Raw genomic sequence first — 24,621 nt, 5'->3', positions numbered from 1 at the left:
TTGTCAACCATTTGTTCCACATTTTTATGAGCCACCAAAAATAGGTGTGTGTGTGTGTGTGTGTGTCTGACAATGGCTGTAATTCATGTAACACTTGTCCACCTTGAAACACCTTGAATTTATGATGCAATTTCACAATTTGTCTTCAGGTATGGTTGATTTCTCCACTTTACTTGGCACCAGAATGAAGTTTCACTTCGAGAACTTTATGAAGACACAACAATATGAAAAACATTACAGTGTATATTGTATTGTTTAAGTATCTTTACTATAATTACACAGACAAAAACAATGTACAATAGCTGAATGCTTCAGGCTCACTTCATCTCATGATGTTAATATCGTTACACTGCAAAATGAGGCGGAGCACATCACACAGCACAAAATGTTTCACTTAGTACAAAATTTGAAAAGAACTCGGTCAATGGAAAAACCAAAAGCACATTTACAGTGATTCACGTCAAGTCTATTCATCACTGTAATCACACGAGTTTACTCACTCTCTGTTTCAGCACTGAACCTTCTGAAACCAAATCAAAGGACAGTTTTTTGCCACTGTGACGCCCATTTATTTTAGATTAATTGGATGATTTGTGGCAGCTGTACATGTTAGTTTTGCATTTTCAGACAACCATCCTAGCTATTTATCCTTTAAGAGCATTTTTATTGTACGCAAATGAGTTTCATTTGCCACATTTCTCTAACTGTCCTTTTGTTATATCTCAACTCATGTAAGTAATTCGTTATGTTTTAGATTACAGCTAAACTTGAGGCTGATAGGTTTATTGTTTATTCACACTAGATAAACAAGGAAGCAGTGAAACTATCCTGACCTTTGTGTTTGAATAATATTTTCAGAATATTTTGATAGTGTGTGGAACTGCTTTCCCAAGTCTTTGTCCATTTCAATGACAAAATGAAGGCACAGATTGATGAAAAGAGCAGTTGAGATTAGGCTGTAGTTTGTTAAAGGACTCCTTTTTAGATTATTTTGAGAAAGTTTAATTGTCACTCTAAGGTCATTTACCTTCACTGGAATTCTTTGATCACTCACAGGGATTTAATGCACCTGCCTGTAGTGGAAAATATCACAGAAACGCAACGTGGCAGCTTCTAATAATGTCTTGAAGGATGCAGCTGAGCCTAAGTTAGTAAAAATGGTCTCTGGGTTATTCATTAAAAAAAAAAAAAGAGAGGGGACAGTGAAATGGCCGATGAGTTGGCCACACTAATGCAACCTACGATGTTCCACGCTCAATGTGTGCACTGTGCCTTTAATGAGAACCTGTTCCTGGTGGACCTTTCTGCTTCGTGAAGCCCTCTGGTTACTTTCTCTCTGTCCGGCAGATAGGGAGGGTGCACACGATTGTATGTAGCAAATCATAGCACCAAATTCTGAGCAGCTCCTTCACCGCCTCCAGAAAGGAGATGGTGGTGGCTGTTGACAGAAGAGAAGGTCCAGGTTACGCTCGTTCTTTGCGCTTCAGTTTGGAGGACTTCTTAACTGCACCGTTCTTGTTGAGCAGCTTCAGCACTTTCTCCTTGTGGTCAAGCACTTTCATCATGGTGTCTCTGGCCTCGGTCACCTGGTCCATCACCAGCTTACAGCGCTGCATGTTACCCTGAGGACAAACACGCAGTCATAGGTGAGCTGAGAATATTACACATTCGAGGTCTTCTCTCGTGCTGCCTCTTTGTTTCCACTCTGAAGATAACCGGCAGCTGCTGCAAGGAGAGACAAGACGACTTCTCTCGTGTGCATGCACAGCTATTGGCCACTGCCAGTGGAGTTGAATAATGCAGTTTCAACAGCTCTTGTTTAACTTGCATATAACTGTAGCAAACAAACAGGAAAATAAAAAAACAGGCCCATTTTGTTCATGTACTAAATAAATCAATCGACACCCATTTTCAATTCTGTCTCCGCAAAATGCGACGAGACGATAGACTTCCGCAGTTTTATTCTTCTTGTTCACTGATGACTTTCCCAGTCTGTTCCATCAACCTTACCTGTATGAGCTCGTTGATTCGGTGAAGGTCATCGTCAGTGCCCGCCCTCTTCTTAGGAATCAGGCCCTCTTGAAGGGTGGAGAGGCGGCTGTAAACATCGTGCTCCAAACTTGACTGCAAAAAAAGTAATAATCAACAGTGAAAAGAAAGTCACCTGTCAACATGAATGGAGAGAGGATGTAATGTAGAAAGATGTAATCCAGGACCAGCACTCACCAACTGCCTGAGCTGTGCAGCACACAGATGAATTTTCCAGCCTTGTGCTCTGCATGCTACCCCTCTCTGGTTGGCCATATCCTGTAAGGTGCCCTTCTTCTCCTCTGAGAGAGGAGCACATTATTTTGTTAGAGAGATATGTGCCATCCTTTATTCTCATTAGCTAAATGATGTTAGACAACCTACGAAGAGCAGGTAATTTAGTCTTTGTGAATGAGCAACTGACCTTTCACCCGGATGTCGCTGTACCTCTGGAAGTGGTGGTAGGCTGCCTTCCAGGGATTACGATAGTGTCGCAAAAGGGTAACAGGAGGCCGAGGTCTGACTGGCACATAACGCACTCCTTCTTCATCTGATGGACAAAAACACAGTTGAAACATAACAGTGCAGATGGTTCCCTTCTTAGAAGCACACTAACCAAAAGAATACATACCAACATATTCCCTTGGTGGAGATTCACGCCGCTCAGCCCTGCCAGTAATGGGCCTGCCTGGGGCCTTCTCTTCATCTGTGCTGTTGGTCTCCACCATCTCGCTCTCCTCTGTAGAAATAACATGCTGTTGTTTGCGGGGCTTCTTCCTCGGGGAAGCCCCAGTGATCAGATCGCCTGTGGCAGGAGCAATTAGGGTGGAGGTCTGGGTGGTGAGGGCTGAGGCTGATGACAAGTTTGCATTGGGGTCTGTTGGAAAGAGACGCACAGTTTATTCACTTGTATATACACTTCCTTGTCTCCACATTCAGTATTTGCCCACATCACATCACTGATAACATGTGAAGGACTCCTCACCTGGCTGGGAGGTGTCCATGGTCTCCACCTCCTGCTTGATTTTCACATCTGGACAGGTGGAGCTGGCAGCACAGGCTGCAGTACTACTGGCTGCAGGCTGAGTAGGGGAGGCCACAGTGTTGGCCATTGAAGCGGGGACAGGGGGCGTTACAGCCATGGCAGCAGGCAATGCCGAGAGGACAGTAGAGGGCTGAGAGGGAGGCACAGGTCCTGGCGTGGCGAGCATCGTAGGAATGGCTTGGGCAAGGTGCTGGGTGTTAGAAGACATGGCCTGCTGCTCTCCTCCCTGAGAAGGTAGTGCTTCCACTGTAGCCATGACAGGAGGGGCCACTGCCATGTGCACCTCAGCTTTGGGTTTCACACTAAGAAGAATGGAGAATGTCAAGTTTCAGACTTGTATCAGAACTGATAACAACAGGATGTGAATGTGGATGCTGTCATGGAGGCAGAAGCTCACCCTGCAGGCCGGGGAGATCCTGCTCCTCTTACAGCACTCTCAATCCTAGCACTGCTGGACTCACTGGGTTGAGCAGGGATCAGGTTCTTCCGAACACAGCTGAAACACACAGACAGGACAAACATTACATCACCCTTTTAGTGCAAGAGCTAATAAAACTTTATACACACACACACACATATATATATATATATATATATATATATATATATATATATATATATATATATATATATATATATATATATATATATATATATATATATATATATATATATATATATGGACATATCTTATGCTAATGGCAACATGTTGACAATGTGCCACTGAAGTTAAGAGAGTACAAAGGTACATCAGTGTACAGAGCAGTCTGCTTCCAATTTTTAGGGTTGGGGTTTGTATACTCACCTTTCATTAGCAGGTTTCTTGCGGAGGATGCTGGGTCTAGGGGAGGAGACCAGGGTGGGAGTTCCTCCTACTCCTCCCTGAGTGTGTGCTTGCACCATGGTGGCTACTGGTTGGGTGGTGCTGAATGTGCTGCTGATGGGGCTAGCTACAAAGCCCTCAGCCAAAACAACTCCTGAATGAAATAAAACATGCATTACCAACGGCCAACTTAGTTACAGTGCTTGCTTTAGTACAGAGTCATCAGCACCATTACACGGTGTTCATTTAGTCATTACCAGGTTTAGCTTCAGACTGCGGTTGTTGCTGCTGCTGCTGAGTGACTATGGGTGTCTGCTGTATTCCCTGTGTGGTGATTGACCCAGATGTGTGCAGACCCTGCACTCCAATCGGTGTTGGCTGAATACCCTGCGCAGTAATTGGTGCTGGCTGGATGCCTTGGGTGCTGATTTGTGCTGAGGGCAGACCAATGCGATCCACTGCCATCAGCTGCATGTGGTTTAGATGGACAGTGGTGGCAACGCCTACACCAGGCTGGGTGGGCAGTGCTGAACTTGGAGCTTGAGGAGTAACTTGGATAATGGAAATATAACTAAAATGAGATCTTCAACATATTAAGTCATACGGTTTCTTAACAGAATTCCACACACTTTGCAAATATCAATTTGTCAGTTCAAGTTTTATATGTCAAGTCTACAAAATCAGGAGTGGTCAGGAATGCTTACCAGGATACTGGCGGATGGTGGATACAGTGGTGGTGATGGGGGTGTAGGTGTGTGTCAGAGGGTACGATGACGAGTAGAAATACTGAAACTGCACTGGCACAGAGGGCCTAAAAAGAAAACATAAAGCAATAATATGGATTAGTATCCATTCATGAGCTATTAATATGATACGCGTCAGCCATAGGGGGTGGCTGTAGCTCAATAGGAAGAGCAGTTGTCTGCCAATCACAGGATTGGTGGTTCGATTCCCGGCTGCCGTGTCACAAGATACTGAACCCCAAGTTGAGGTGAGTCAGGTCTGCTCTGCCATTGGTGTGTGTGTGAATGGGGGAATGAGAGGCAGTGTAAAGAGCTAAAGAGCTAGGTAGAAAAGTGCAGACCATTTACCATGATCTGTAAATACAGTCTGTTCATGAACTACAGTGATTTTAGTGTAGCGCCTTAGACCTATGTTACTTTTCTGTTGATTTATCTGGACATTGACACTGTGTCACTGTGAGTGAAAATCAAGCTGTGCTCACCTATTGTCACTTCTGGCTTCCATGGTGACAGGATTAGGAGATGACCTAAGGCCTGACATAGGGATGAGGCTCGGTCTTTCTCCTGTGTAGTCGGGCTGCACACGGGATGAAGAGTGAGCGATGGGCTGAGGGACCACTTTAGCTATAGACAAAAACACAAGGGTTAAAATCAAGGATTTACCATAAACCCCCCCTGCTTATAAAGCACACAAGTGTGTTGAAGATTGGTGGGACAAGAGTGCCAGCTTACCAACAGGTATGGTAGAGGTGGTTACTGCTGTAGCATGAGAGGAGTGGGAGGCCATTGTCATGGTCACAATAGTGCTATTGGTCATTTGGGTATGTGGTACAGTGCCTAAACACCAAGAAAACATAATTAGCAAGATCAACTTCCCAATTTCAATTCTTTTGATCTTATACTATAGTCTGAGACTATGATTGTTCTGATTATGATAATTATTTTTTTTAACTCATTAATAAAATACCTATTGTGGTGGTTGATGGCACTGTGTTAGTGGCAACAATTGGTGCCACAGTTGCTGCAGCTACTGGTGTCACAGTGCTGAAGATGGACTTCTGTGGGGCACAAATAATATAATTATTTAGATCACTGTGTAAATATCTATTCATTAATTCTGTAGCCAGCCATCAAAAGCACAAACCTGGGTCAAGGTGTGCGAAGGCTGAGACTTTTGACCTCCAATTGCTGGGTGTGACGGCAGTGTGATTCGTGCGGCAGTGTCACGGGATGTCTGAGGCCTCTGAACAGTGGCAGGGGTGTGAATGGTCAGTGCAGGACGCCTGCAAGAGTCAAAAAGTCAATTAATTAGTGACCAAGTACATTACTGTTCATACCTGTAAGGGGTTATAGATTCAAAAGGGGAGTTTTATTCATTTTGCATAAAGTCTTGCCTAAACTGTCAACCAACTCAAGCTGTTTAATCTCAAAGAATCTGCGTAATAATAATAAAAATAATATTAGCCATGTCTTCTACATCTAAACAACTTAATACTAAATAAAGTACAGACCAAATTATCACCACTTTTATTATTTTCATATGAAGTCAAATTCCTGCACTTACCCATGTGCCACCTCTGCAGAGTGTGTAACAGTTGGATTAATAACTGGGGACTGTGTTCTAGTAGTAGAAATGGGAGCCACCACAGTTGGAAGCACAGCAGTAGATGTTGTCACAGTAGGGCGAGACTGGAGACAGAGGTATGACCCTGTTACTCATAATGTTTCTGAATGCCAACAATACTTATATTACTTCTGATAAAAAGTACCTGAATAGTCTGGTGGATTATGTGCTGTACTGCTTGCTGCCCAGGGCCTGCACTTGCTCCAGTGGCTGGTCGCAGGACAGTTTTGGCACTGGACATAACAGCTGCTGCAGCAGCCCCTACAGGACGACAAGTATATGGATGTAGCATGATGGACTCCAACAAATGAGTGATACATGGATTACTGTTTCACAGACATGCAAAGATCAGGCATATTGTTATTACATCATGCATACCTCGAGGTAAATGAGATGTGAAAGTCTGGGGAGGGACTGTAGAGGTCCCAATCTGCAGTGCAGGGGCACTGCCTCTAATGATCTGTATGTTAGCAGCTGGCACCAGATGGTGTAAACTGCTGGAGTGACCCTAAAATACAATCATCAAAAAACATACAATAAAATACAGTGGCTAAAAATGATGCATTCGCGTTTTTACAACAATGTGGTACAGGTCTCCTTTTGAATCAAACTGCCCATCAGGCGACACTCAATGGACCATTATGGCAAAATGAAAATAATAATAATAAAATATAAATGCCATCTTTTTCCACTTAGGAATACATCTACAGCACAATGAAGTGTGCAAAAGGGACAGGATCATAAGATTTTCTACCACTGTACACTGATAGCAACTGTACAGTTAACTCACCTGCTGACCACTGATGGTTGCCACAGGGATAGACGTAGTTGTAGCAATACTGCTTTCTATAGTGACCGTAATATGGCCAGGCACCTTAGGAATATGAGCCTGGTTGGAAGCTGGTGCTGGGGCAATAAGACGACTTGGCATAGGTGACTTCAGAACAGCCTTTAAAGGAAAAAAAAAACAAAACAAAAACAAAAAAAAAACAAAAACAAAAAAAAAAACAAATACTCTATGATTTTCTGGTCAGTCAGTTATTAAGCAACATAATTGTCTGTCCAAACTGTCCAGATGCAGCAACTGTTTGCTTTCCATTCATTACTAACTGAGCTGAAACTGTAACCAGACGCACTACAAGCTGCAGCTGTCACTGCAAATAATTAATAAAACAATATTTTATCTTCTGAAATTAAATAATGAGAATTTAATGGACCTTAAAAAAAAAACAGACCTCACAACTCAAAGGCTGTAATATCCTTTTCAGTTCATTGTCTGCATCACTGATCTTAACAACCATTTCTGTATCCAGGTTTCATCGCAGATTTCCATCCTGGACCAATTGACACTAAACAAGCCAACACAGGCTAAACCGAACAATATCAAGAACATTTTAAAATGAAACCTATCTTCAGTCTTGTCTCTGTCTGGTGAGTAAGATGCTGGGATGGGGAGAGCAAACAGTTACTTCTTAAATCCATACATATTTTAACATTATCCATGCAGATTGTCCCGTACAAATCCTGACTCAGCCCAAGAAATAACCCAGCCAAGCTTTTAACTTCAGAAATGTTCTAGCATGACCTAGTTATAATTAACACTTTCTGGGAGAATGAATCAACACTGGTCATCAAGCGTTTCCTATTCTACTGTAACTATGCATACAAAACATCTACAGGTTTGGACAGTCAAAGAAATATGTCTCACCTTCATCTGTCCCTCAGTGAGGACTGCAGGCTGCCCCTGTGCGTGGTGTACAGAGGGGGCAGGTACAGTTACAGGTGTGCCAGGCTGGATGGACACAGTCTGGGGAGCCGCTTGTGCCTGGACATGTGTCTGTACTTGTGGGTAAGGCCTGACCATCATAGTCTCCTGTTTGTCATCTCTAAAAGACAAGGTTCCCCCACCGCCGGCAGGTGGGTGGTCCTGCTGCCCATGATCAGTATCCCGATTGCTGTCCCCATCTGGTCCAGCTATGGAAAATAATTGAATAGCATATCAAACCACAGATGTCTTCCTTATCTTAAGTGAAGCATCCTGCAAATCTTTTCGGTGTATCTCGGTTACCTGGGGGATTTGATGGCTGACTGACAGACACAAGGTTTCCTGCAGCAGGGATCTGAGGTCCCCCCCCGCTGGAAGGAGGCAGAACGTGTCGGGGGAACTGCTGGGAGCTCATGTTATCTACTTATGACCTGAAACAACGTTACAATTACTCATTTATTCAGCACTGAGTATTTCTAAGATCTTACGATCAGTAACGTTATCAGTTTTACCACTAACAGGCGGCGCGGGGACGTAAACAGGGATCTGCGGGATATTAACATTATCGTTACCAGTCAACGCTAGCTTAACAACGAAAACCTGGAGCTGGCCTTACTGAAACCTGCTATAAACACGTTTAAATGTTAAAACCAAGACAAGAGCATTAATGGATCTTTGTTTAACCTGCAAAGGGGCAACAACCCATAACAAGACTGTTCGACAACTGAAACGTTACTTAGGAAAATCTCAAGTTATAGTTCATGGAGCCGTGGTTGTTTGACTAGTGTCTGGATCAAAATGACCACAATCGATTTATACCCAGTCAGACAGTTCTGACGGTGGTCGCTGTTTTTCACGGGCAACGTTTAAACTAAAAAGCTAACGTTACCGTGTTGGCTAGCCATCTTAGCTAGCAGCAGGCTAAGGTTAGAATCGCTAACACTGCTACTCCTTCTTCTCGTGTTAAATCAGCATGTGAAAGACTACAACAGCATACGCTACATATGACTACATAGACATGCACGATTCTGTATGAGTGTAGACGTTACCGTATTGAATAGTTAATGGGTAATAGTCGCTGTGTGGATTATTTTTTTTCCATTCGTCTTTTCTTTTTTCCCCAACATGTAAGCCGGAAGAACGCTCAAAAAGAACGGGACCTCCCTGCTTCACTCCACCAATCAGAGGAGAGAGTTCCCCCCTTCTGACCAATCACAGCCTGCACCAGGGAGGGGAGCCTCTCGAAGGACCGCTACGTCAGGCTCCACCATGGTCACGTGGTCCGTGTTAGCAGCAGCGCTAAAGCTAAAGCTGCTGCTAACAACAGTGTGGACAATATGTCACTGTTAGACAATAATTATTGTACGTAGACCATCATCGACCGGTGGTGAGAGAACTACAACACTACAATGTAAACAAACAAATGCCAACAGCTGCATATATTGCATTTAAAGCGCCAGAAGAAGTACGCATTCACTTAAACAAAAACGTAAATGTATTATTATTATTGTTAATGTAATGTTACATGAAATCATAGGTAAGGTGTGCACCGTGCAGGAACACGGCTAACGGGGAGCAGTAAAAGCTGTAACCCCGGTAGCCTGCGGGTTCAGCTGTTTAGCAGGTCGTAGCAGTCCGGGGAGAGTGTCCCGCTTTTCCACACTGACTGCAGTCAGCAGCCGGGTGTGATGGTGCTGGACCTCCTGTCTGCACTAGTGCTACTGCAACGTCTTAAACTAAACACTGGAGGGCAGTAGCCAGCAGCAGACATGTCCCAGGACTTTGACCTTTAGGTAAAGAGAAGACATTTTTTCCCAGCACACATAATAAAATGAATGATGTCTGAGTTCTGTTTAGCTGCTTCAGTTTCAGGGCGCTGATTTTGTGCATCGAGACTCATCCTGTGCCTTTACATGCAACAAGGCTACAGTCAGCTCTCCTGGGTTATCTTAATTGGCATATAAATCATAAAACTATTTTCTGTAATTGTAATATGGGATTGGAGAAACACAGGTAAATTTCTCCTGGAGAATTGAATTTCTTTGCCACATGTTAAGTCTGTTCCGACGCAAATAGTGAGCAACAGTTATTACAAAAATACACAGATTTAAAGTAACCTGGTTACTTAAGTGCGTGTAAACACAGTCAGTGTCATACTGTCTTGTTATGAGGCACTTGAATAGAACAGAGATATTGGGAATGTTACACACAACACCCACAAGTCAAATGACGTTTTATAATGCATATTTGCTTTTTTGAATATTTCTATGTTTTTTTTTTTAACACAATGGTAATACTGATCTAAATATTACAGTAAACTGGCCCTATTACAAAAGGTTTTATGTGTGAGCATTCGTTAATTATATAACTGTAACATTAAGCCGTAAAAACAAAGCATTGTGCGATATCATGTGAAATAGTAGTAACCCAGCTTATAATTAATCATTAATAATTAAATCAAGATGTGAAATTTTTGCCAATGACTTTATGCGTAAGAAGATTGAATTAGTGATTATAACAGTTTGTTATGCAGCAAGTTCCATATGTAACCAAAAAGAATAGAAAAATTACAAAAAGACAAAGAAAAGAACTGGTAAACCTTCTGTAAACATGACACACATCAATATACAATGGTAGCAACCACAACAGTAACAGTGTTCCAGGATATGATTATGTGGCTAATAATTACCTGCAGCCAGCATGCATACACCCAACATGGATATATCAGCCCCCACAGATAAAAATCAAACCATTATTTTATATCAGACATGCATCAGCAGGAATGGAGATCCAACACACCAATCGGTGTCACTGTCCCAGTACTTATACACTGTACTGCTTCTTGTTATTTGCATACAACAAGTACCTGATTTGTTGTGTGCTATAGACTTGTTGTGAATTCTATTTACTCAGCAATTTTCTACTAAATGTACTATGAAATTTTCAGTAATATGTCTAAATAGATTATTATAATAATGGTATCTTGCAGTAGAAATGCATTTGTAGTATACTATAAATAAATAAATTCATATAATTTATACAGAGTGTGCCCCCTCCAGCAGGAAGCTTTTTTCTTGACATGTTTTTTTTTTTTTTTTTTTTTTGTGAACTTCATGTGTGTACTATACTGTAACTGACAGCATGTTGTCCCCTAAGTGGTGCAGGTCTAACATCAGGCCAGCTGTACACCTTGCACACCTACCCAGGAGACATTGGTGCCTCTGTTTGTGAGCGACAGGAGAAAACAGCATACATCTTTGTATAAAGATTGATAAGAGGCTGACACACCTTGTAAACTCAAACATGTATCATACACACTGTTACTGATTATTACTGCAGACATGACAACGTTTTTTCATGCACTGTGTGTATTTTATTTGTTGCTAATGACAACACAACGTCTCAATACCACAGAGGACTATTCAAATACATCATCATTTACTTACAATGCACCTGGGCCATGAAGACTTATATAACACATTATTGCATGCTGAGGCATGGCCACTAAATTCCCCAGCTGTGCTCACTCACTCACTGACATCCACCTGTTGGTATGTGGCTTTAACCAGGAACTTGTGAAACCCTCATGACAATCATTCTTTGGATATTAGTGCTAACTGGGTGAGAAAATAATGTAGGTTGAAATGAAGCTCGAGTGGAATTTATTTTCACTAAAAAGACGATAAGGGGGAAACTTTAATTCTAACTTTTTAAATCTGAGTACGAATTGACCACAGTGAGGAAAGTTCAGCCTAAGCTTTTATGTCATCAAAGTATTAACATGTATCTGCTGATTCTCAGGGAAAATGGAGCCTACTTATTTCTCACAGTTACCCTAATTTCTTTGTTATGTTCTAATGATTTCCGTCATGTGACATACTAACTCATTCGTCTGCATTGTTAATTGCTCATTGTCACTTTAGACAAAGAAACAGACTTTTCACAGGTAACTAGTTTGCACCTGGCTAAACAGCGTCTGATCTTTGCTGCTGACTCAGGTGCTATTGTCTTCGTTTAGCCTAGAGACATCAAGGTACTCTGTGTTGTCCAGACACCAAACACTGACTCATCTACTCACTCTTTCTCCTATAGTGAATCAGTCTTTCTGGATTTGGCAGCTCAGTTGATTCACTGGAAACCACTGGCAGTCCTAGACTGCAAACAGCCAAAAAGCATGGCACCTCAAACAGGTTTAATAGACACTGCTCTGAGTGATTTTGTTCGCCAAATGTAGAAGTGGTCAAGGGTTATACAGTAGCAGTAGCATTAATTTGTCATAAAATGTGATCTGATCTTCATCTAAGTCAAAAGTATTAAGAAATATAATGTGCCTAAACTAATAACTCAAAAAGAATTCAGATCTTTCGTGTCTTTATTGAGAACAACCATAAAAACCTCATAGTGCTAGTGGAATAAGTATGTGAACCCTTTGACCTCAAAAAAGCTAATTGGAGTCAAGTGTTAACATACATTAAGATAATTAGTTTGAGGGGGTGCAGTAGAGCTACTTTGACTGACAAAAAACACTCTAACTTTTTGACAAGAAGAATACGCTTATGTGAGCTGTGTCTCACCACAAGGAGCTTTCAGAGGCTATACAGTCAAGAATTGTTGATTTACATAAAGCTGGAAAGGGTTACAAAGTGATTTCAAAGACTTTAATTCACCATTCTACAGTTAAACAAACAATCTACAAATGGAGACACTTTGGGACTGTGGCTACTCTACCAAGAAATGGGCGGCAAGTCAAAATTACACCAAGAGCACAACAAACACTCATCAATGAGGTAAAGAAATTACCCTGAGTGACAAAGACTTGGAAGCATCATTGGAACTGGCTAAAATCTGTGTTCATGAGTCTACAGTACGTAGAATATTGAACAAGCAGGGTGTCTATGGCAGGACACCATGAAAGAAGAAGAAAGAGAACATTGCTGCACACCTGAAGTTTGCCAAAGAGCACATTGACACTCCACAGCAGTAATGGCAAAGTGTTTTGTAGTATGATGAAACTATATTTAAGGAATTGGAAAGGACACAGAACGACATCTGGTGTAAAAAGGTCACAGCAAGAAAACATCATCCCAATCATAAAGTATGGTGGAGGAAACATCATGATTTGGGCCTGCTTTGCTGTATCAGGAAGTGGCCAGTTTGCAGTGATTAAGGGGAAAATGAATTCCTAAGTATCAAAAACATCTTCAGAATAATGTGAGAATGTCTATACATCAGCTAAAACGCTGTAAACATTGGGTGATGCTACAGGACAATGACCCAAAACACACAACAGAATGGCTTCAGAAAAACAAAATCCGCCTTTTGGAGTGACCAAGTCAGAGCCCAGACCTCAACCCAATAGAGTTGCTATGGAACAACTTGAAGAGAGCCACACATGAGACGTCCAAAGAAATTCCAAAAGGTTCACATACATGTTCGTGCCACTGTAGGTTAAGATTAGAATTAGTAGTGGAAGTAACAGTAAAGATGAATTACACAGTCTATAAATAGACCAAATACAGCACAAGACCAAGTCAAGACCAAAAAAAACATAAAGCCTGTCTATGGTCTTCATTAGACAATTGCAAGTGCCTGAATCTCCCCCATTAAACCTAAATCACCTGCAAGCTGTAAACATGTCACCTTAAAGATTAATATGACAAACATGTTACCTAACAGTTGTCTATTCATCCAGCAGACCCACAGCAACATTTACAGTCATTTTGAGTTTCTGTTCTGATCTCCACAAAGCTTTGAGGGAAATCTGTCTTTTTCACTATAAATATCCCAGTTTCCTCACAAGCTGGACACCAACAAATGTTGTAGTTCTGGTGTTAAGTGCAAAGACAGGGGGGTACAGTGGGTTTATTTTAGTTTTTGCTCTGCAAACAAACTGTTCCTGATGCAGTAAGACTATATTAAAACAGTAAAAACCAAAGCAATGAGCTGAGGCAAAGAAACAACACTAAAGTGATGCTAAAGAGTCAGACGTGGACAGAACAGGTGGGGTGCTCTTGCTGCTGCTCTGCTACTGTGAACACCTAAGGCGAAACACCTTCATACCTTTGGCCTGCCAGCTGAATAATGCTGCAATTGACACCGACTTTAAAAATGTTGCAAGTAGCCTGCTGCAATATCTGAAATGTTTGCTTCATCTCAGCAACAGCCCTAAAATTAGAGGACGGTGCCCTGATTTATGTGGAAAAGTTAAGGGGTGGGGGCACATTCCATGACTGCTAGAGGCAGGAAGTTTTGGAATCTCCATGGAAATTAAGGCAAAACACAGTTATTTTTCCAAGTATTTACACAGGCTTTTAGTGCAAAATGTGCTCAAATGCCTCCAAAAGCAGAGAGAAGATTTGTTACCAATTGGCCCTTCTATGGTTGCCAGACACATTGATTTACTCACATTAGAATACAAATAGTGCAGGACTTTAAAAATGCAGTAAATTTAAAGGCATGATAGTATATTAGCATGGTTAACCCACATTTCCATGTCAACTATGAAAAAATATGAGAAATAGATTATTTTACATGACTCTACAGTTTACTGATCATGTTAGACAAACTAATAGAGCTCAAAAAACATGAAACCTAAACAACAACGCAACACGCAACAAAGTTATGTCAGTGGAAAGCAGTTATTTTAAGTTTAACTAACTATATGGGGCAGCCGTGGCTTAGTGGTAGGGCAGTTGTCTGCAATCCCCATGGTTGGTGGATTGGTCACAAGTTAAAGTGTCCCTGGACAAGACACCAAACTCTGATGCCTTCATGCTTAAATTTGGCTGCTGAATTTCCCCAAGGGGCTTAAGAAAGCATCTATTACTATTATTATATAAATAAGTTATATAACTTTAAAATAATTGCTTTTATCTGACATAACTCAGTTACATGCAATCTGTGTTTAGGTTTTTTTTTTTTTTACTGTAACAAAATTGAATTAAGCTTACTTCACTGACATCTGTTTTTGATCCACTATGACTGCTGCTTTGTCGAGTGAGAACCATTCACAGTCACTGGAAGTATCAAAATCATACTGAAATATGTAACAAACTTGACAACAATTTTAGTCATTCCTTTAAGAGTCTGGATCCATTGAATGCCTACACATAACACAACATAAGAGGGAATTTTCCCCCATCATGACAACTATAGAGCATTTCAGCATCTCCAGATATGTACATCCCTTAGTTAAGTTGCTCAAATGTGGCACTGCCTGATCTAATCATAACCTTTCACCTGCAGAACCCCCTAATTCTCACTCCCGGTTTGGTGGAAACTCTTGTCTAAGTAAGCAAGTACTATACTGACATTAAAGTCATGAAATATTATCTGTGTGTGCACAAATGGGGGCAAAATACTGGTTATTCGCAGACTCCACTATGCTTTGTGTGCAAAAGGTAGAGATTTATTACTGAAGCTGAGCTGAGAAATTGGCACTCAGATTCAACAAGTAAAGGCAACAGGAGGAAAATTTGTAGCATCTATGGAATGTCTTCCCTAGCTGAAAGGAACAAGTAGGAGAAAAATATTCACATTCAAAGTGTTTGTGAACGCACTATGAACTGATAAAAAAAAGACATTTTACACAATCAGAAGAGACATTTACTTTGAAAATCCCAGGACCGCTTCTGCGTGTTGATCCAAAGTTAACGGTTCAAGGTAGTGGTAGCTGACAAGAAAGAGGGCACTGATGATCACAGAGGGACTGGCATGCCAAAAAAAAAAAAAACACACCCCGGCTTATAAATGAAGAATTCCCTCCATAATAGAGAAAAATCAAACACCTGTCCAACAGATTAGAAAAAAACCATTTAGTGTCAGTAACCACTGTCTACAGGAGGCATGGACAGAAATACTGAGGCTAGAATGGAAGATGCAAACCCCTGGTTACCCACAAAACAGGAAAGCCAGGTGGTCGTTAGACAACTATGTAAAAGAGCAAACAGTGTTAACCTTTGAGTACATCACAAGAGAAGGTGCTGTCCAAAATGTGCAACATTATAGTGGGTGGTTTTAGGTTGGGCATGTACAGTATGACTGCTAGAGAAGCTGGCTCATTCATCTTCTTTCATGATGTGACTTCTGACTGTGGTAGAAAAACCAAAGGGTCTTTTAGGACTGGCCTCTGAAACAAAAATGAGCTCAACATGGCTGCAATAGAAGCCTGGTACAGCCCCCCCAGAGAAGCTTTGCCCTCATTCTCAAGTTGCCCTCAAAACACAGCATCATCAGTAGTTGATTGCTATGATTTCTTGGTGTCAAGGTTCTGGTAAAGGAAACAAGTATCATGGAAAATATTTATCATAAGCTGGAACAATGATCAAGTGCAACAATATTTCATATTTATTATGGTCCAATAAATAAAGAAAAGTGGTTTATTGTCCATGTTGCCAATGATTTCTAAGCCATTCTGGACTAGTTCCCAAAAACATTGATTTCATTCTTAAATGTCAAAGAGGACTGGGACAACTCTTACTCAGATTAAATGAAAGGTTAGGCCTAAGTGGTAAACATATGCTGTGTACTGAGCATGTCTGTATGCATGTTATGTTCATTTACATCCATCACTGTGTCAAACAGTAGAGTGCTCTGCACAGGGAGCTGAATCACATTGCTGCAGATTACAAATGTGAAACTGTGGAGTACAAAGAAAAATGGAGAAATGATGGGTGTTTGTCCCAAACATTATGGAAGGCGCTTCATTTTTGTAACAGTGCGACTGCCAATAATCTGGTTGATATCTGGTTGAATCTATTGACATATATATGTCAACAGATTCCCTAAATGTTTGCAGGTAGCAATCTTGCGTTGCACCTATATTCTTAAAAGCTTCAACAAATCCAAACACACAAAAAGCTTTCAGACATATATTAAGAATTTTAATCTATTGTTGTGAAATGTTAGGCATACATACAAATATTTTTCTTTACAAAAGTTCACAGCAATATCAAAATGGGTCAACTAGCTGAAGCAAGGTACCTTAACAGAACCTTTTGTGTTTGTCATCGGTTATAACTTAAAGGCAGAGTTCCTCTTTGGCACCAGAAAATGAAACAAATACACTTGTAGAAATGAAAAACAAAACAAAACAAAAACTGAATATATTAACTTCTCTCACTTCAAAATTGCCATTCATGTAAACACAGTCCAAAAACAGTGAAGGGTATTAACTTTGACACACTGTATTGACCAGCAAGTACACTGTGACAGGAAATGTGATGAAAAGGGGGAATACCAGTTAAATGTGAGGCTCTGTGACAAAAATGAGCATCACTGCTGATACATTAGCAGTGATGATAATATATTAGCTTCTTCAGAAATCTAAACATGCTGAATTTTAGCAGTATTCCCCTCCAAAGAGTAGAACAAATCAGATTTATGGCACAATCCAGTTAAATACAAAACACATTCCTGGACAAACAGGAGTCTACATTCAGCAGTGTTCAGTGATTCTACACTATGCAGGCAGAAATAAATAGAAGATTCCATGTTAAGGATATAGTCCACTCAGAAATGTGAGATACTTGAGCAATGGAGAAAACGCAGCTGAATATAACACAGTGTTGGGGACAACAAATAGAGTAGCAAATGCAGGACAATTATAGTTGACCATATCTAGGCTCACGGCAGAACCAGCTACCACGACTCAGAAGAAATAACCCCCCCCCCCTCCCCAGAAAAGGAATCATGTGGAGAATGCGTGCCATTTTAACAAGGGCGAGGGGTCAGACTTTAGATAGCCTTTTTCTTTAACGGGCGCATTCCCTCAGTGAGGAATGTGAGAAGATTAGCTCCGGCGTGTCAGAGGAGAGGAGCAAAATGCTGGGCAGCCGCCACCTCAGGCCCCAAACATTAACCCTGGATATGGAAAATTAGACCCCTGTGAAACACTGTCAATCCTCTGAAGCTTTTTAAAGAGAGAAATGAGCAGGCTCTGCAATCAGAAGAAACTTTAAAATCCTCTGTAGAGTCGCCCGGTGTATTTTAAAGACAGGGGCAACTCTTAATTTAGGTTTGAGTAGCTCTGTCAGACAGAACAATCCTCAAACATGGCATGAAAACTGAAGTACAAGGATGCTTATACTGAGTCCTATATATCCCCAATGATAAGAGGCATGCTACTGAAACAAGACATGGACAGGTCGCACACTTGTACATAATTTAAAAAGTGAGCAGCTTTTACAATATATAAATACAATACATAACTAAAACAATAATGTTTAGGCACAATCAGCAGCCCAGTTCCTATTGTAATGCAGAATACTCTCCAGGTACCTAGAAGAATTCTGACTTGTGAGAAGTGTCAGACTTTGTGTATTGTGCAGATACAGTAGGAGGAAAGCTCAGCTCTCCTCATCATACTGTGCCACATTGTGTGTAGAATTAGGCATTTCTTTACTCAGGCGTGGTCAGGCCTTAAAGGCCTTAAACACCTTGGCCAAAAGTCTCTGTCTTCGTCGTCTGTCATCAGTGTTCAGTCAACTGAGCTTTAGACTGCACTTAAATCAGGATTTCAACTACTTCTGCATCTGAGCTGTTGATGCTGTTAAACGTCTTGAGTGGTGCCTTTGGATCCTCCGATGTGTCTGCAGTGAAGATAAGATTAGCAGATTAGAGAAATAATGTTGCAAAGCTGCATGCAACCTTGTTTCATTATACCAACAAAGTTTTAGCCTATTATTATCAACAACGCTTGCTGGGTCTGTCCACATTCATGGTGTCACTACACTTTAAAGAGTAATAATAAATAAGCAGCACAGTAGTTTGCCTAAACTCACCGGTGGGAGCTACTGAGATCGTCTCAGACATCTTTAGCTTGCCCGGCTCTGCTCTGAGATCAGGCTCCTGTGGGACCTCGTCACTTTGGGTGCTAGAGTCTCGGCTCGGGCCCTTGGGCACCACTCTGGGTTGGGGTTGCAGTGCAGCAGCACCTGTCTGGTCATCTGAGAGGCTCTTTGCTACAAAGACAAAGAGGAGGCTGCTTCATTGCTCGCCTACATCCACATTTACACACTGTTAAACATCTGCCCTGAGGAGTTCTTCCCATGACTATTCTGGATCGGACTATTCTGGAGTGAGAGATGATATGCATTCCAGTGTAAAAACATGTGGTCTATTTAAGGGGCACGAAACGACTGTCTCTGGGCCCTTTTTTTTAGGAAGTGTACATTCTGTCTGGTGGCACAGACCAGTTGTCACTTGATAGCATGTGTCATTAAAGATTCAAAATTTCTCAGTGTAGCTTCAAGCATGATGGTAAAAACTCACCCTTACTGTCCACGCTGTTAGCGACAGTGTTGATGGAGGGGACGGACCAGGCCAGCCGAAGCCCTTGTTTCTCCAGCTTGCCTTGCTCCCATCTGGAACGCTGCTGGAGGACTTTGATCATAGCGTCCTTTTCCAGGAGCTGTGCATGAAGCGCCCGGATCCTGAACACGTGGAATACATCATGAGTTCACAAACTCCTGTGCACCAGGCATTAACTAAGGGTCTAACAAGGACTTAACAACAGCTTTGAAAGATGTGTACCTGTTCTCCATCTCCTGATGCCTCTGACTCGGCAAAGGCAGGTCTTCATTGAAACTGCTGTTTGGTGAATTTCTTGGTGAATGATTGATTATGGTCGTATCTCTGAAAAGAAGACAATGACACACTGTTAAAATGTGTGATCCCTAAGCTTCACTACATTTTTAATAAACCAGTCACTAGCTTTACTAGTTTTCTGTGTGTGCTGCCGTACCTCTGTGCTGCAGCAGTAGCAGCTACATCCATTGCAAACTGCCTCATAGTGCTCTCCTCCAGGTACTTCTGCTCCCACTTGGTAATGTCGGCCTCCAGGGCCAGAATGTGCTCCTCTTTCTCTCTCAACTGCTGCTGCATTGTGGAAGAGGTCATGTCTGAAGCCATGGGTTGACCTGTCTGGTTCTGAGACTGAGACAGTAGACACGAGTGGTAAGCACTAAGCTTCTAGGCAAACCTTGCAGAAATAACAAAATTACATGTCCGTGTAATGAATCCTTTTTCTCACCTGTTGCGCCCTCAGGCTTTTCAGTTCCTGCTCCAGTCGTGTGCGCAGCCGCAGCTCGAGCGCTTCCCTCTTCTCGCATGCCGCCTGCAGCTGAGCCAGAGCGCTCTGCAGCCGCTCCACTTTCTCCACATAGGCCCTCTTCCTCTGCAGTTCGTCTTCCAGTTGCCGGTTGCGGGCCTGCGCTGAGGCTAGAGCCTGCTCCAGCAGCTCCTGTCTCCGCTGGCACTCCTCCCCAGTGACGCGCAGGTGCTGAACTTGCTTCTCCAGACGTTCACGCTCCTTCTGCTGTTCTTCATCTGAGATACAGAGAGGGAAGAATACTGGTCAGTGGCGGTAAGAGTAGCAGGGACATGATCCTAGAGGTCCTTGGAGAAATGGTTCCTCAGTTAAAAAAAACGACTTGGGAGGGCTATACTGCACCAAATCCATTCAAGCAGTCACTAGGGGATCTACACTTTAAATGGAATGTGACCCAACAACAGACATGTACATGCTGCTATAAAGGCGTGAAGTTCAACAACAAACCATTTAACACTCTTCAGCCTCCTAAAGTAAAATGAAGCAGAAAAGATTGAAAGTTGCCTTCAATTAAAGTAAAGTAAATCTAGTTTATCTGTTGTGCCACTTTGAAAGGGGGCTGATTACACAACAAGCCTGCGGAGGGAATGCAGACTTCTTCTTATCCACTTACGCACACAGGCATAGCTTTGTACTGGGAAAAGCTCTGGAATGTTTCTAAGGACATGAAGTAAACAAGCAGCTCAAAATATAATTCAAGTGTTCGCTGTAACAAAAAAACTATACACTACACATCCCTTTATTGCATTTCACATTTTGTTTTGCTCCTTCTATGGCAAGATTACTGTTATTGCTGTTGTTAAAAAACAAACCTACAATATTTCAGAACCGATGGCTCAAGGCAATCACACAGCTTTAAAATTAGCTAACGTCCTTCCAGCAGGTAATGTATAACAGCTGATGTATCATTATATAACTTCACCTGATGAGACGCTACATGAAAAATGAAACTAACCATTACTGTCAGAAGTGTCTGCAAGTGTAAAAAAGGTTATATGGGTTTACGCTACAGCACGTCCCTGCACAGAGGTGAAGAGAGTGAAAGAAATGCTCACAACTGGCCCATCATGATTAAACCGTGAGGTTAAGAAATGCCCAAACAAGGAGAGCGAGCTAGCCAGGGGTCATGTTGAGCTCGGCCTGGACGCTCTGGAGTCCCAGACTTATTAGTTCCCCTTGAGGAGGGAAGTCAGCAGCGATGCAAAAGTGAGCAGAGGGGGAAGGAGAGCGGGAGGAAGGCATTCCTAATGCCAGAACAGCCTGAAATACCTTAAAAAATTCCTGGAATCCAGGCCACATTTACTGCAGCTACGAAGAATGGCTGACGTCTAAGTGCCAAGAGTAACTCTTAACATTTGAGATAGAGCCATGTGTGTCCCAACATGGAGGATGACAGCTTTACGACACACCACATAACTGAAGGAGGAAACTAATCCCTGCTCAACCATTCTGCTATTGTTTAATGCTTCGCAGTGGGGCGTGATTCATCAGATCAGAGCGAAAAAGAGATTCTTTCCCGCTCTGCACAAGAAGAAAGTTTCTCATCAGACATGAACTTACTCTGCTCCAAGAGTTTAACAAAGACGTGCTGCCTCTGATTCATACTCTCATCTTCTTTGGCTGCCCGCTGTTTGATCGCTGTGTCAAGTTGTTCTGAACAGAGGATGAGAAACAAAACATGAACGTCACGTGCACAGAGACGCATTTAAACGCAGGCGACGCATTAGATCAACATTTACCTCTCAGGTCCCTGTTGAAGTCATGCATCCTCTTAATCTCAGCCTCCAGTTTGTTGCGCATTGTTTTCTCGAGACTCTCCCGCTTGGCAGATCCTTTCATCAGGGTCTCATAAGCTTCAGATATCCTTTGAATCTCCAGCTCCAACTGGGAAGAAAATGTGAGAAGGACATCAGTCTCTGGGAGAGACATCTCCACTCATTGTCTGGACTGTGGTTGTTTATGTTATAGTTGTTAATACCAATGAGGCCAATTAGTCATCTGTACAAATGCCACACCCCCCTTTTTGTACTGCCTACAGGCAAATGGCTTTTTAACAGTGGGAATCGGCATTCCTGAGTGAACACTTATGGGTCCCAGGTGTCAAAGCTTTTAGTTCCTTTCATGGCAACGTGCCAGCATGCTTTTAAAAGACAAAAGAGATATGTTGTGTTGTGTGTGTGTTGTCTGGAAAAATGAGAAAACGTTTAACAGCTAACAGGTAGAGTCACTTTAGAAAAGTCCCAAATGAAAGAAAAAAAACACACACCAGGAAAACAATAATAATAACAACAAGATAAATACTTTTGGAAGTTCATCTGTGTGCAACTGCCAGACGGCTTATCACCCTGACATGTGCTGGCAGGAATATTACTGTTTAACAATTTCCACACCCTCTATGAGCCAGCGATTCCATTCATCGCACCACCTTTTGCCCTCACCTTCTGCAGCCTGGCGGACTTCTCGGTGTACACCTCCAGCTCCTTTCTGAGCCGCTCGTTCTCCCGCGTCAACACGTCAGTCTGAGCCGAGTTATTGCTGGAGGCTGCGGTGACGTTGTTGTGAGCCACCTGGCACTGAGAAGACACATACCTGCAGAGGGAACGCACAAGTAAATTCATTACAATGAAAGGCTTGTGTGGAGCTGTTAGTTTGATCACTGTTCATCTCACACTTAAATTAAATTCCACAGCATCGTCCATCTGTTGGGATTACCTGTGATGCTGTGAGTAGAAGGGGGGAGGAGGGTCTCTGTAGTACTGCCCTTGCTCCTGCGAGTGGCTGAGCATATATCCAGGAAGTCTGGCACATAATGGATACTCCGGTGGTGGTCCACGCTGGTCTGCACACGGCTGAGCCGCTTGCCTGTCAGCTTCCACAGTTCTTGTAACATTGTTATTATACAGTTGTGGATAGCTGTGTGAAGGGCTCATAGCTAGACTGTCTCTAGGCCTGTTCCTCTCCAGAGAAAGCTGCATGAGCCTCTCACTGAGGGAACGAGCGTGCTCCCTCTTCAGGTCCCACTGTCCTTCACTGCAGCTCCCCATTATATCCATGCTCGGGCCCTCCTGCTCTGCCTGCCCCTTCTGAGAGATCAGGTACTGGGAGTGGGCTTTGGCCTCCTCATAAGTGGGTAGCTCCTCTCCATGGAGCTGGTACAGATGGCACACCGGGCTCTCAGAGTGCAAGCAGTCCCCATGGTGCTCCTGGCCTTGAGGCTCCTGCCGTGTTGACATCTGGATGTACTGTGTGTCCTCCTGAGTCAGGCTCTCCAGAGAAGACCGGGGACTGCCTGTGCCCGCTCCGTTGCTGCCTCTACGCAGGGCCTGCTGCTGGATAGCCAAAAGTGTGCGAGTGTCTGTCAAATTCCCGTAACGGAGCTGCTCCTGGATGAGACGGTGCAAAACCGTTCCAGAGGAGTCTTCAGCAGTTCTCATTTCAGTCAGTAGGAAGCGAGTGAAAAATTATAACCTGGAGGTGGAGTTGAGCACTTGACAAATCACCAGTCTGATGGAAAAACAAAAGCACTGATCAGACCTGCACTTTATATATTTGACATTTTAATTGCATTTTGGCAAGATTCCCTATTCCCATTCATTTGGAATAGTTGTGTTTCAGTTGAGAGCCACATCCAGAAGCCAACACAAACATTCTTCTCATTTCCAAGCTATTCTATTGCACAATTACTTTTGCTTTAAGTAAATGAGCTGTTGCTGGAAAAACCCTTCACAATGATGTCAGTGTGGGTTCAGTTTTATTGCCTCCACACTGTAAAGCGTACATTTCTCCAGTCAGACAGAAATGCACTCAACATCTCACATTCCCAACCCATAACAACAAAACAGACTGATTTTCCAATTAGACATGAATCACAACACCCAGTTGGTCAACACAGGCTCCGGATGTTAAAATTCATTATGTAAAAGCTACAAAAGCTGAATGTTCCCGAGTTCATATTCAAAATACGCAACAAACTCAGTTTAGTTCAAATGTTGATGAATGTGATCGTTGTCTTTAAACACTTTAAGTAATATTTCAATGTGATCCATCGGGATTTAATTTTAAACAACACTGAAAAAATCCTTTTAAGAATCCAACACTCAGTTACGCGTCGTGCACAAACCCCGTGCCAATGGTGCATCAGGCTACCAGGCGTCCAAGCACAATCCGGCCCGGAGCGAGTGATAAACTGAGATCAACAAAGAGTCAGACTCACCAGATTATAGTCTCATCACACTCGGAGCAGTTATCGGTGGGAAAATCGCTCCGTGTTTCTGCGTTTGATTCAACTACGTCCACAAGTCTCCCGAGCGCCTTTGCTCCATGTACGTGTTTGCGCGCCGACGGTCGGGCAGCAGCAGACTGAGCAGACTGAGGAGAGAGCTGCACTAATAAATAACTGAGGGCCGATTGTTCGCTGCGGCTGGAATGACTGGAATGTAAAGGCTCCAAGTCCCTGTGGGATCAAAAGCAGAGCACAGGGGAGG

General features: G+C 42.5%; 2 protein-coding genes across 2 annotated transcripts; both read right to left on the bottom strand.

The window, feature by feature from the left end:
• Positions 1 to 190: 190 nt before the first annotated feature.
• Positions 191 to 9,190, bottom strand: sap130a (Sin3A-associated protein a). Its single transcript, XM_026345877.1, has 21 exons — positions 9,078 to 9,190; positions 8,332 to 8,459; positions 7,972 to 8,237; positions 7,054 to 7,212; positions 6,642 to 6,771; positions 6,409 to 6,524; positions 6,204 to 6,328; positions 5,784 to 5,922; positions 5,607 to 5,697; positions 5,372 to 5,476; positions 5,122 to 5,263; positions 4,601 to 4,707; positions 4,154 to 4,447; positions 3,879 to 4,050; positions 3,471 to 3,569; positions 3,014 to 3,375; positions 2,660 to 2,905; positions 2,453 to 2,578; positions 2,227 to 2,330; positions 2,011 to 2,124; positions 191 to 1,622 (listed from the first exon to the last, which is right to left on the bottom strand). The coding sequence occupies exons 2-21, from the start codon at positions 8,441 to 8,443 to the stop codon at positions 1,464 to 1,466; spliced, it is 3,168 nt and encodes a 1,055-aa protein (XP_026201662.1). The 5' UTR covers positions 8,444 to 8,459; positions 9,078 to 9,190; the 3' UTR covers positions 191 to 1,463.
• Positions 9,191 to 16,888: 7,698 nt separating this feature from the next.
• On the bottom strand, positions 16,889 to 24,522 carry amotl2a (angiomotin like 2a). Its single transcript, XM_026346172.1, has 11 exons — positions 24,351 to 24,522; positions 22,850 to 23,641; positions 22,576 to 22,726; positions 21,877 to 22,021; positions 21,698 to 21,790; positions 20,060 to 20,355; positions 19,772 to 19,962; positions 19,561 to 19,662; positions 19,300 to 19,460; positions 18,810 to 18,989; positions 16,889 to 18,617 (listed from the first exon to the last, which is right to left on the bottom strand). The coding sequence occupies exons 2-11, from the start codon at positions 23,569 to 23,571 to the stop codon at positions 18,532 to 18,534; spliced, it is 2,127 nt and encodes a 708-aa protein (XP_026201957.1). The 5' UTR covers positions 23,572 to 23,641; positions 24,351 to 24,522; the 3' UTR covers positions 16,889 to 18,531.
• Positions 24,523 to 24,621: the final 99 nt, after the last annotated feature.

The sequence above is a fragment of the Anabas testudineus genome, chromosome 4, assembly GCF_900324465.2.
Source record: "Anabas testudineus chromosome 4, fAnaTes1.2, whole genome shotgun sequence".
Classification (NCBI taxonomy): Eukaryota; Metazoa; Chordata; class Actinopteri; order Anabantiformes; family Anabantidae; genus Anabas; species Anabas testudineus.
This window is presented reverse-complemented; position numbering and strand designations above follow the sequence as displayed.